Source organism: Balaenoptera ricei, chromosome 15, assembly GCF_028023285.1.
Source record: "Balaenoptera ricei isolate mBalRic1 chromosome 15, mBalRic1.hap2, whole genome shotgun sequence".
In the NCBI taxonomy this organism is placed as follows: domain Eukaryota; kingdom Metazoa; phylum Chordata; class Mammalia; order Artiodactyla; family Balaenopteridae; genus Balaenoptera; species Balaenoptera ricei.
Genome location: NC_082653.1, coordinates 68,782,898 through 68,794,897, shown reverse-complemented (window position 1 = coordinate 68,794,897; position 12,000 = coordinate 68,782,898). Strand labels below are relative to the sequence as shown.

At 45.8% G+C, this 12,000-nt stretch overlaps 1 protein-coding gene across 3 annotated transcripts in view; it reads right to left on the bottom strand.

Annotated features, from left to right (window-relative positions):
* Positions 1 to 624: 624 nt before the first annotated feature.
* DCTN5 (dynactin subunit 5) overlaps positions 625 to 12,000 on the bottom strand; it is a 29,382-nt gene continuing 18,006 nt past the window's right edge. The window contains exon 6 of one of the 3 annotated variants that reach the window (XM_059897752.1): positions 625 to 2,060. In XM_059897752.1, the coding sequence (XP_059753735.1) occupies positions 2,038 to 2,060 (23 nt within the window). In that variant the 3' untranslated portion in view covers positions 625 to 2,037. Of the gene's footprint in view, positions 2,061 to 9,968; positions 10,697 to 12,000 lie in introns of those variants that run through there. The other 2 variants (XM_059897751.1, XM_059897750.1) reach the window with 2 other exon arrangements.

The following is a 12,000-nucleotide window of genomic DNA, read 5'->3' as shown; positions in this document are numbered from 1 at the left end:
TCCAGGGGAAACCAGGCACAAGCTTCCCAAAGTCTTTTCCCAGTGGAGTCACACAGGACACACTTAATTCCTCCAGCAATGACTGTGACAACATGTGTGAAACGTTATCTACCAGGGAAGCTCATTAGAGACTCAACGCCCAGGGCTTTTCTAGGGGCTGGTCACATAGGCACCCCCTGCCTAGCACACACCAAAATTCCATTCCTGGAAGGAAAGCAGGTATGCAGCATCAACCACATTGTTTGCACAGTTCAGGCCCTGTGAGCAACTCTTATCATTTAGGGAATGGTGAGAACCCTCCTGAAATCCAAGAACCCAGATGCCAGCCAGGGCCGACCTTGCAAGCAGGCCTTTCTAAGGAGGGCAGTCTCAGGCCTGCTTGATTAGCTCTCTTCTGCACAGTCCACCTCCTTGGCCCTTAAGGACCAAGTCCACTTTAGAGCAAAATTATTATCAGCAGGACCGCATACAAAAGGGTGAGACCAAGCTGCAGTATTGGAACTCAGTTATGCCTTTCGTTCATGGAAAGGCAGCACTGGGAGCTTTCCTTTTCCTTTGTTTCTGAGAAACAAAGATCATAAATGCCCCCCCCCGCCCCGCCCACACCTTCCCCAAAGCTCCCTAGCTGCCAGGTTTCTGTTTTTTCTCATTGTTACAAAATCAGCATGCCCCACAGATCAGCAATCCTAACTTTACATTTTTTCAATCATCTCTTATTCTCATCCAGGCCTTTCATCCAGAGGGCTGTAGGCAAGAGGTACAGAATATTTTTGCAGATAAATATTTTAATACAATTTAACCAGAAAGATATTCAGGAATTGATCAGGATATGTTATGGGCTGAATTGTGTTTTCCCCAAATTTATATATTGAAACCCTAACGTCCAGTATAGAATGTGACTGTATTTGGAGATATGGCCTTTAAAGAGGTGATTAAAGTAAAATGAGGTCATCTGGGTGGGCCCTAATCCAATATGACTGGTGTTCTTATAAGAGATTAAGACACAGACACTCACAGAGGGGCAGCCGTGTGAAGATACAGTGAAAAGGCTGCCAGCTGCAAGCCAAGGAGAGAGGCCTCAGGAGAAACGTGCCAACTCCTGCTCTTGGACGTCTAGCCTCTAGAACTCGGAGAAAATACATTTCTATTGTTTAAGCCAACCAGTCTGTGCTACTTTGTTATGGCAGCCCTAGCAAACTAATAGAGGATGAAATCCTGAAGTTAAAAAATTTCAAAGTGGGTTTCTGTAACCTCCCACCCCTTTTATCCAGAGACAGCCTAGAAAAGATCAATCCCTTTCTAGAGACAGCTACATCTGAATAATCAATCTACCTTACTAAGGTGTGTGTACAGAGGGAAACGTGAGGACGTGGAGTAAGGCTATCAGCCCATTGTAGTAAGTTGCAGCTAATCCAGAACGCCGAACACACAAATCAACAGCAGTGAGCAGCCCCCCAGAGAAGGCCCAGAGTCTGATCTGTCAAAAGCAGGCAGAGGGGTCGAAGTCCCTGTGACGTGCCCTCCTCCAACTTGCAGGTTTTGGTAGGGATCACAAGTTAGGATGCAATTAGCCTCTGCATGAGACGTAAAGAGCTGATCAGCAGCTTGATTTTAGATGGTCCCATCAGAGAACAGGCCCTTTCCTATGGGCATTTGTATGTGACCCAGTTGGTGCAGCCAGCATCCACGATGTATATTTTCATCGTTTACAGCTCCACAGAAGGGGTCCTAAATCTCCAGTGGTCCCAGGGTCTGAGTCCTGTTCACGGAGCCTGGGTCTGCTTTCAGTTCAGCACACCTCCTGCTGCGGCTGAAACAGTGCATGACAGCCAGGGTCAGGTTTCAGCTTAGAGTCAGGTCCAAGCAATTAGGATCAGTGAATTTGGGATTCCAATCAAGCCAGGTGCTTTTCTTCAGGAGCAGCAAAGGCGTGCTGCAGTGCCGAACAGCCACGGTCCAAGTCCAAGTGACAAGCAAGGCTTCCTTTTTATCTTGTCAGTCTCAGAGTCCAAACTGACCCACTCAAAAACATGCACATCAAACTGGACAGCCATCAGGCTCTAAGGGTCAGATATTTGATTTCAACAGGGCTTATTAGCAATTTAACTGCTTTTTCAAAATCCAAATGTGTATTTCCATCCAGAGACTGCCTCTCTTTTCATGTTGTCACCCTCTTTCCAGAGGCTCCAACAGACACAAATCATAGCAAAAATCATCAGTTACAGAGACTTGTTCTAGTTCTAATACCCAAAGAATTTAAATTCCAGCCCACCCCTTGATGGTAAAAGCAAGGAAGCTGTACCCCACCACTACCTTCTTCATTTTTGCATGTTTGAGATGGTTCCTCTAGCATTTATGAAATTACAAGCATGTAACATTTTAAATCAATTTTATCATATATCCAGATACAAGAACCACAAAATACAAAGCCATTTTTAAAAAACTTCCCTTTTTCTCTCATTGCAAATTTACACAAACCCCTAGTAGGAAATTCAGCATTTATAGGGTTATCATTACAGGCCTGCACTGTTAACTCTTTTCTGCACAGGCCCCCTTTCAATTACAACCCCTCAAGGGTATCCACTATCATAAGGTATGATTTTTAAGGAGTGGATTCAACCAATTAAAAAAAAGTTAGGGAATTCCCTGGTGGTCCAGTGGTTGGGAAAGCACTTTCACTGCTGAGGATGCGGGTTCGCTCCCTGGTCGGGGAACTAGGGTCCCGCAAGCCATGCAGCGCAGCCGAACAAAATTAAAAAAATTTTTAAAGTTAGAGTGTTTTTCATTCATACATTCAAAGGTCTGTTGAGTACCCACTGCATGCATGTTTTATTTATTCCATTTAGGAACATTTACTAAAAAAATGATGAAGCACTGAAGAAACTTTAATTCCCTTTCATCCTTTAACAGCTGTTTTCATATTCCCTTCTAGTCCTTGTCAACATGGACTTTCAATTTTATATAGTTGCAAGTGTGCCATGTTAATACAATCTATTTGCATGGTACCAGTAATAATAATACTAACAGTGAGCCCTATGGACTTACTATAGCCAGGCACGGGGGTAAGAGCTTTACAGAGATGATCTCATTTAAGCCATACAAAGACCCTAGAAGAAAAGGATTACTACTCCCATTTGAAGATGAGGAAATGAGCACTTCTACATTAGGTTACTTGCCCAAGGTCATGTAGCCAGGAGATAGCAGAGCTTGAATTACAACCCAACTCTGCTGACTCCAAAGCACACCTGTCTGCACACTGCCTCTCAGGGCCTTGTTGTTCTGGCAAGAACCAAATCCCAGACTCATTTGGTTCACTCGCTCACTTGCTCACTCACTCCTACCAAAAAGCAAATACAATGTGTTGGTTAAACTCATGAACTAAAGAAACCCTGGGTTCAAACGCTGTGTGACTTCAGGCAAGTGACTTAACCTCTCTGTGCCTCAATTTCCAGGTCTATAAAATGGGGATAATTACTGTGCCCATCTCCTAGGATTCCAACTAGGAGATGACATGCCTATCTCCTAGGGTTTTTGTGAAGAGATTCTATGAGGACAGTACTTCAAACAGTACCAAGCACATGGCTGTTGTTGTTGTTGTTGTTATTATTATTATTATTACTACTGAAATAAAAAGAACCTGTACCTATTCTCAGGGAGCTCAAGAGTGTTCAACAGGACTTTTCAGTTCCTGGGTCTCTCATATTTCCTTGTTCTCCCCTCTCCTCTGGCCATACTGCTACCTCAGACTTTTGCTACTTCCATCAAAAACCAGGAAGTGCACCCAGCAGACACCAAAGGCTGAGATGAATGCAGCTGAAGAGACAAGTTGGCAGGGCCAAGAAAACCCACGGGCTTCGACCTAAGGTTTGAAAGCCAGAGGTGTGGACTCCATTCCTGTGTATCTTTCTTGAATGATTTTCATATGCACGAACCATGTGCCTGATGCCCAATGGCCTTGGAGATACAGAACAAGCTATTTAGTCTCCTCGGGGAAGCAGGATGTCCTGTGCTACCTCTTCTCACTTCAGGGTCCAAGTCAGAATGCATAACGAAAGCAGGTGCGGCCAACCCGCCAGCAAAAACTTCAGGAAAGCAAAGGACTAACACCGACAGAGCAGAAAGTGCAGTCCTCAGGGCCAAGTGCTTTGCTGCATAAAACATGGACTTTGCAGTCAGATAAGACTTGGCTTTGATTCCAGCTCAGCCATTTATTAGCTGTGTGACACTGGGCAAATTTTCTTAACCTCTCTGAAGATCCGCTCCCTCGTCTGTATAATGGGTTGTAAAAGTCCCTACTTTTTTGACAGTTGGGAGGAGTAAATGTTTTCTAATAAGTGCCTGGCACCCCATAGATGCAAAGCAAGGAAGGGTCAATTCTTTTCCCCAACTCCTCTTTGTGGTGAACTGATTATAAAGGGAAAGATGGTCTAAATTTCACTTTTAATTTAAAAAAAAAAATATATATATATATAGGAATGCTGCACCTTATACAACAGTTTCACTTTCTAATAATATCAATAGTATAAGGTATACCTAATAGTATAGTACACCAGTATACTATAAGGTGTATCATTCTTAATAATAGTAGTTGTAACTACCATTTACTGAGTGATTACCCTGAGCCCGTACTCATGCGTCACATGTACGAATGTATTTAAGCATCATAATGACCCCTACACATCTTCCCCATTTTAAGGATGAGAAATCTGAGGTTCCACAAGGTGAGATAACTTGCCCAAAGTTACAGGGCTAGAAAACAGCAGGGTGGGATTTGATCTGCTGCCCCCAGCACCCACACTCTTCACCACTATGGTGACCCTCAAGAAGGGCCCCTCAGGCCTCCATCAGAGAACTGTTTCGTTTCCTGGGCTAAGCTGTAAGATCCCTATGGGCAGGGACTGGCTCTGTCTTATTTTCCAGTAGGGCAGTGCCTGGCACTCAGTAGTGGCTCAGTAAGTATTTGTTAAATGAATAAATGAGTGATGTAGCCTGTGGTCAGGGCGCCCCCCTCCTAGCCCCAAGGTGCAGCAAGTACACATTCTACAAAAACACAGCCCCATCACTGGGGCTCTAGAAGTGTTTCAGTGATCATGGACTTATGGGAACTGGTCCAAGCTGGCAGGACATTTTGCTGACACCTGTTCTGAAATAACCAGGCCTCTGAACACATTGTTCCAACATTGCCAATGCCATTTCAGGGGTCTTGCAGCTCCACAGCAGCTACCTCTAGGATATCAGCCAGCTAGATGTGACCACCCAGTTTTGTTAGATGCAATCTGTCCTGGCAAATGGCTGAGGGTGAGTAAGAACGTGGCTGGAGCTCCATGTTCTGGACACACTGTGGGCTTGCACCAGCCAGACCAAGACACCAAGGGAGGGTTCCCTAGCCACCAAGATCGCTGCTTTATAGCTGAGAAACTTCCAAGGATGTGTTAATAGGAGCAATGTTTGTCTGATTTATTTCAAGTCTGTCATCACCCAGATGGGCCAGAGTCACTAAGAAAGGCACTGTGGCCTTGGCTCTAAGTGAACTGGCTCATGCAGAAGTGACTAATTCAGAAGCCACCACAGATCCCAACCAACCACAAGGGCCCTGTGCAGCCACGTGAAACAGAATCGGTCAACAGGAGGCTCACAAGTCAATTGTTCAACCTGTCCCCTGCACCCAGGATCCTGCAATGTGAGACTTATCTGGGGTAGGGTGGGGACCAGGGGTAGGGGGACTCACATCCAGGTAATCAGCCCATGAAGTATGTGCCGGATACACACAGGCTCACGCCTGCCTCCTCAGGAGCTCACAGATAGCATGGGCTCAGACAAGAGCACAGGCACGTTAACTAGAATTCTACCGAGACCTTGACAAGGGCCCTTCCACAAGGTGCTGGGGGGCCCACGAGGAAGCAGTTCCAGGCAGAGGAGCATCCTCCAAACGGCTCTTGATAGAACACTCCACTTTGGCTAAGTAACATCCTCTCTGTGCCCCCAATCCAGGCCCAGGTACCCCTCAGGAGGTACTCCCCAAGACCAAGAGTAGTGACAGATTGGGCAGAGGATAAGGCTGGGCAAAGAAGACATCTGGAGAAGGGGAAAAGGTCTGAACTAGACACCTGATGATTTTTCCTGCCTGGCACCCATGCATCTCCTCTTCTGGTAAAATCACCCCCACCACAGCCACCAGGCACCAACTCTCAGTCCATGTGGGTATGTGCCCCAGGCCCAGTCAATCAGTGTATTCCATCTTCCTGGCCACAGTGGTTACTTGAGGCTGGATACCTCCAATCTGGACCAGTGAGAGCCAGGTCCAGGGGTTCTGTCAGAGAAGGGGAGCTCTTTCTACCAATAACTGGAGCTGCAGCATCACATTGTGAAGGCTTGAGAATGAAGCCAACTCAGAGGAAAGCAGAGTCAAGAGCTGAAGAGAGACAGGTCCCTGATGATGCTATTGTGAGTGCTGGGATCCAGGGCAAAGGCAGCTCTAGACTTGGCCTTATCAGCTACATGAGCCAATAATCCCCTCTCTGCCCTAAGCCAACTGGAAAGAGTCCCAACCAAGGCCTCTTCCATCCCCACTCTTCTGGGAGTACTCTGAGGACAAAGTGACTCTCTTCTCTGGGGTTATAATTGTCTGGTGACAGACTGTCCCTGGGGTGAGAGCCACCATGGAGACAGAGTCCAGCTGGCTTTTCCTAGGATACACACGACTGTCAACACACTTTCAAACAGTATCAGTCCATAATTATAGACTCCTTGGCTATTCGTAGTAGCCATTGTTTTTGTCTGCCCAGCACCTTGTTTTGGAAATGGGCTCTGCTGTTTTTCTACAATGCGGGGATGGAGGAAAGGTCATGACCCAGATCAGGTTAATCATAGGGCCACACACTCTTGGCCACAGTGGGCTCACGACAAATCAGTAAGAACCTTTCTCTGGAATTTTCCAAATTAGAACTGGAGGGAAGAAACCTTTCTTTCAGGGTCACCAAGCTGGGAGGATGCAAACCTGGAGCTGTCAGCTGCCACGTGCCCCGATGCATGGAGAAAGCCCACTTGCAGCAGCAGAAAAGGAAGCCAACACACAGGCCTGGGGGAGTCAGCTTGCTGTCTCCCCATGTCCACTCTCTCCCTCTCCTTCTACTACCAGAACCTCCTTCCGCAGAGTTTTGGCTGCTCAGCTAGACACTAAATTTACAGCCTCTCTTGCAGCTAAATGTGGCCACATGACAAGACAGTAGAAACTTGGGTGCCTGAGGACATTGCGGAGCCCAGCCTCCTACCTTCCCTGGACCACCTGCCTATTGCTGCACTGTTAGGTGAGTGACAAATAACCTTCTCTTTCGTATTCAAATACTCTTCTGTATTTTGATGGTTCGCAGCCCAGTCTATACCTCTACTAATGTGAAGCTGAAAAAGATATAAAAGCAAAGAGCCCTGATGGGGTTTAAATCTCTGGATATAGTTGTCCCTGCAATGATAAGTTATCACTTATGGGGTGCTTCTAAGTGCCAGGAACTGCCCACAATGTTTACATGTAGTACCTCATTTAATCCATTCCAACTCTATGGGGTGCTACTGTCATTCCTACTGTACAGCTTACAGTGGGAGGGCACAGACAGATTAAGTAACCTGCCCAGGGTTCACATTACATTGCTTCTCAAGCTAGTCTTTTCCGTGATTTGTTGTGTAAGCCAATAAAGCCCCTTTTTTTGCTTAAATTGGTTCAAGCTGGATTTCTGCCACTTGCAACAAGCGTTCTAATTGGATTTTTGTCTAATCTAGTTTCTGTGTTCCTTTATAGAGTGCCAACCATGTGGTACAGAACTGTATGATGCAATTTAATGGCTGCAAGCAGGATAATTCTCCCAAGAAACTGGCTCCCATTTAACTAGTCAGATCACAATTGTAGCTGCAAGACAACAGGGCCCATAGCAAGGAGACAGTCTTCTCAGAGGGAGCACTGGGTTTCCTGCCTGTGGCAGACATTGCCGGATGGGTCAGCAATACCCATTCCCAACCCCCTTTTCCTTGCCTGCCTGAAAATGCTTTCTGTACAGCAAGGGCTAGCCAAATGATCCAATCTGGGCAATGAAAGGTATTAGAACACGGAGGGATTCCTGCATAATGATTAAAAGTATGGGCTCTAGGGCCAGAATGCCTGGATTCACCATCACCTTAGCTGTAGAAGTGTGGGCAATTTACTTTACCTCTGTTCCTTGGGGAGGAAAACTGGACCTACCTCACGGTTATTGTGAGGATTAAAGGAACTAACAAAGGTAAAGAACTCAGAAGAGTACCTGGTACATGGTAAACACCATAAATGTTAACAATTGTTATTTTTATCACCTGTCTGTGTCAAAATGGAACAATCTCTAAGGTACTGTTAAGTAAAAGCAGCAAGGTGCAGGACAGCACATCTAGCATGTGCTCGCATCTGTATGAATACAGAGGTTGGTGTGTATGTGTGTATCTGCTCGTGCCAAGCGCAGACTAACCACTGGTAGGACAGATCGAAAACTGTTTTGAATAGTTGCCCCTGGGAAGTAGAACATGGGACTGGATTCTGGGTTGGGAAAATCTACTTCATTGTAGCTCCCTTCTTTACTAACTGGATTGGGTTTTTGGAATCATGTACTCAAATTACTTAAAGATTTTTAAAAGACTCAGAAAAAAAACACCCCACTTTCTCTTAATTTTGGTTGTTCACCAACAAAATGGACAGTCAAAAGCTTATATGTCAGTTATATCTCAATAAATAAATAAATTTAAAAAGAAAACAAACAGTTAGTCGTATAAAGTGGCAAGCTTCCTTTTGCAGGTATTCAAACACAGGCTGGAAGGGAATCTGTCAGACACGCCCTGGAAGATTTCTCTAGGAAGCAAAAGGCTAGCCTAGGGCACATCTAAGCTCTGCCAACTACACGATCCACCTTTTTGGTGGCACAAAAGAGGAAGGGAGCTCGGGGATATGGCTCCCCAAAAAGCTGCAACCATCACAGACTGCTGGTATCAGACAGGACACAGCAGACTGTCCCCTCGTACCAGGGCAGACCTGAAGAGCGTGGGCTGCAGAGCCAGGCAGACATGCACACGTGCATGTGACTGCTGGGTCAGCCACTTCTTCACCACGAAGATTGGAACAAGTTATCTCATATCTCTGAATTTTTTCCTCATCAGTAAAGTGGGGATAACGTCCAGCTTACAGGGCTGGTGTGAGCCCTAGGTAGGCAGCTGAACATAAAGCCCGCAGAAGGGCACCAGGCACACAGTGAAGTGCCCAAGAGAGGCTGCCATCGCTGGAGGTAGACAGGGATCACCTTCAAATGACTTGCTTCACGTGTCAATCTTTTAAGGTACAAACATAAAAAATGACAGACCAGAAAGCAGTTTTACATTGAACTCGCAGAGATGACTACATACAGCTCTTTTTGCAAACCCCATAACCAGATATTAAGTCAAGACAGCTGCTGCTAGATCTTAACCTTCAAGGCTAAACTGTCCTACCCCATTCACAGCAGCATCAGAGCTTCAAGCAAGGCCAGCCTTCTCAGGCCTTCACTCCTGTATCTTCCTACTAAACCAAGAGGCCAGAGCAGAACAGGAAGGGTTGTGCTATTACCCAGAAGATAAGAATGGCCCTGGCAACTTCGTTTACTCCTTGGGGCTCTGTGCCCCCAGAATGATTTTAAGTGGCCCCCATGTACATATGAGATTGGGCCCAAGTACAGATATTTTGGTCTGAACTGTGAGGTTTATGGCAAAGAAAGGGTGGGTTGAATGGTTTTAGGTCAGGGGGCAAGTGTCACAAATGCTACATCTCCAGTGAAATGAGGCATATACTGCTGTCCCCAAACACCATGAGGCAAGGAGTGGCTGCCAGACTAGTCCTCCCACGTGGGAGTCTCAAACCTGGGACCTGCAAAAATAAAATCTGGATGCTAAGGGCCCCCCTTTTAGTGAAAGCCAAGGCCCTAGAATAGATGCTAGAAAGTCTTTTATTAGTCACCCTGAATTAAAATGACAGTTCAGGTCACTCTGGAAAGAAGAGAAATACTAACCACCCTCCCTTCAAGTTTTAGTAGCCAACAGGAATCTGGGCTCTGAAAAGTCGCAAAACACTTTTTTTTCCAGATTATGAGCAGCTGTGGCAACTGGTCAAATGTGTGAGCAGCAGGGAAGCTGAGAGTGATCCCTGTGAGCAGAGCTCACTGTGGTAGCTCATGGCCATGGGCAGCACAAGAGCGTCACAACCTCCCCACTACGACAGAATGCCCTGCTCCATCCAGCCACCCACAGGACCAAGGGGTGGGAGTGCTGGAAACAGGTGAGTCCGTGTTCCACACATAATGGTATGGAGTGACTGTTAATAGATACGGTTTAAGCACAGCATTTGGAGACAACTCCTCCAGACGTTCTGTTATTAAAGTCTTAAGAGCTTAGAGCCTGGGAGGATGGAGAAACTCTAAAGAATTAAACCAAAAAAAAAAAGAAAGAAAGAGGGTGGGAGGTGTCAAAGACACAAGAGCTCTTTGTAGATGCTGACTGGCTCACTTTGTCCCCAAGTTCATCTTAGAGCTCAAGCGAATTCGGGACACAAGGCAGAGACATTAGACCTGTGTCAAGGGCAAAAACTTCTGGTAGTAGCTCTTGGTGACGTCAATCATCAGCTCCTGGGTACATTCTGGGAGCTCCCCTGAGAAGAGTCCTGAGGAAAGAAAGACCCGGTCAACCACGAGGAGCCAGAGGAGGCCCACATGCAGCTCTGACTTGTGTTGAAACCTCTAGAAGTCTCCTTTCTTCAGTCATGAATGTCTAAATACTAGGTTTTCCATCTTTGGTGCTAACAGACTATTTCCACTGACCATATCTTCAAGATGATGTGAATTTGTGTGTGTGAGAGAAACAAATAATACTTTCCCAAAATGCAGAAATATATCCCAGGGACTTCCCTGGTGGCACAGTGGTTAAGAATCCGCCTGCCAATGCAGGGACACGGGTTCAAGCTCTGGTCTGGGAAGATCCCACATGCCATGGAGCAACTAAGCCCGTGTGCCACAACTGCTGAGCCTGTGCTCTAGAGCCCGCGAGCCACAACTACTGAACCTACGAGCCACAACTGCTGAAACCCACATGCCTAGAGCCTGTGCTCCACAAGAGAAGCCACCGCAATGAGAAGCCTGTGCACCGCAATGAAGAGTGGCCACCACTCGCCGCAGCTAGAGAAAGCCCGCACACAGCCACGAAGACCCAATGCAGCCAAAAATAAAAGAGTAAAAAAAATAAATAAATTAAAAAAAAAGAGAAATATATTCCAGGTAAAAGAGGTTAGTACATCATGGCATAACCTGAAGAGTTAAGGCAAATCTGACTACATCAGACGTTGTTCCAGGCAAGGATTCGTCCATCTCCTGGATTCTGGGGTGACGCCTGCTGGGCAAGCCAAGGTGAGAGCTCTTGAGGGAAGAAACTGCCCTGCTATTCATACAATGAAACTGAATCCAAGGCCCGAACATGCTAGATATATTCAAATCACAGATGGAAGCAGAACAGACACACCCTATAGAAAGACAAAAGATGGGGGAATCCTATTTAAGAATTTCTAGGAAAGAGGCATTCTCACACCCTCTGGGCGGACGTGTAAACTCATACAGCCATTTGAAGAGCAATTTAGGAATATCTAGCAAAACTTTTAAAAGTTCATACCCTGTGACCTGATAATCCAACTTTTAAGAATTTATTCCACAGATAATCTCGCCCAATTGAACAATATATATACAAAAGCATCAATGCAGCAAAGTTTCTAATCATGAAAAACCAGGTGCAACTTCTTTTGATCCATTATGCCAGAGGATGATTAGTTATACTGTGGGACATTTATGCAATGAAAACCATGAAACCACTAAAAGGCATGAGGTGAATCTCACCATACTGACAAGAAAAGATGCCCAAGATATACTGCTAAGGAAGCAAGTTTCCTAACAGAACAGAGTATGATTCTGTTTATAAATA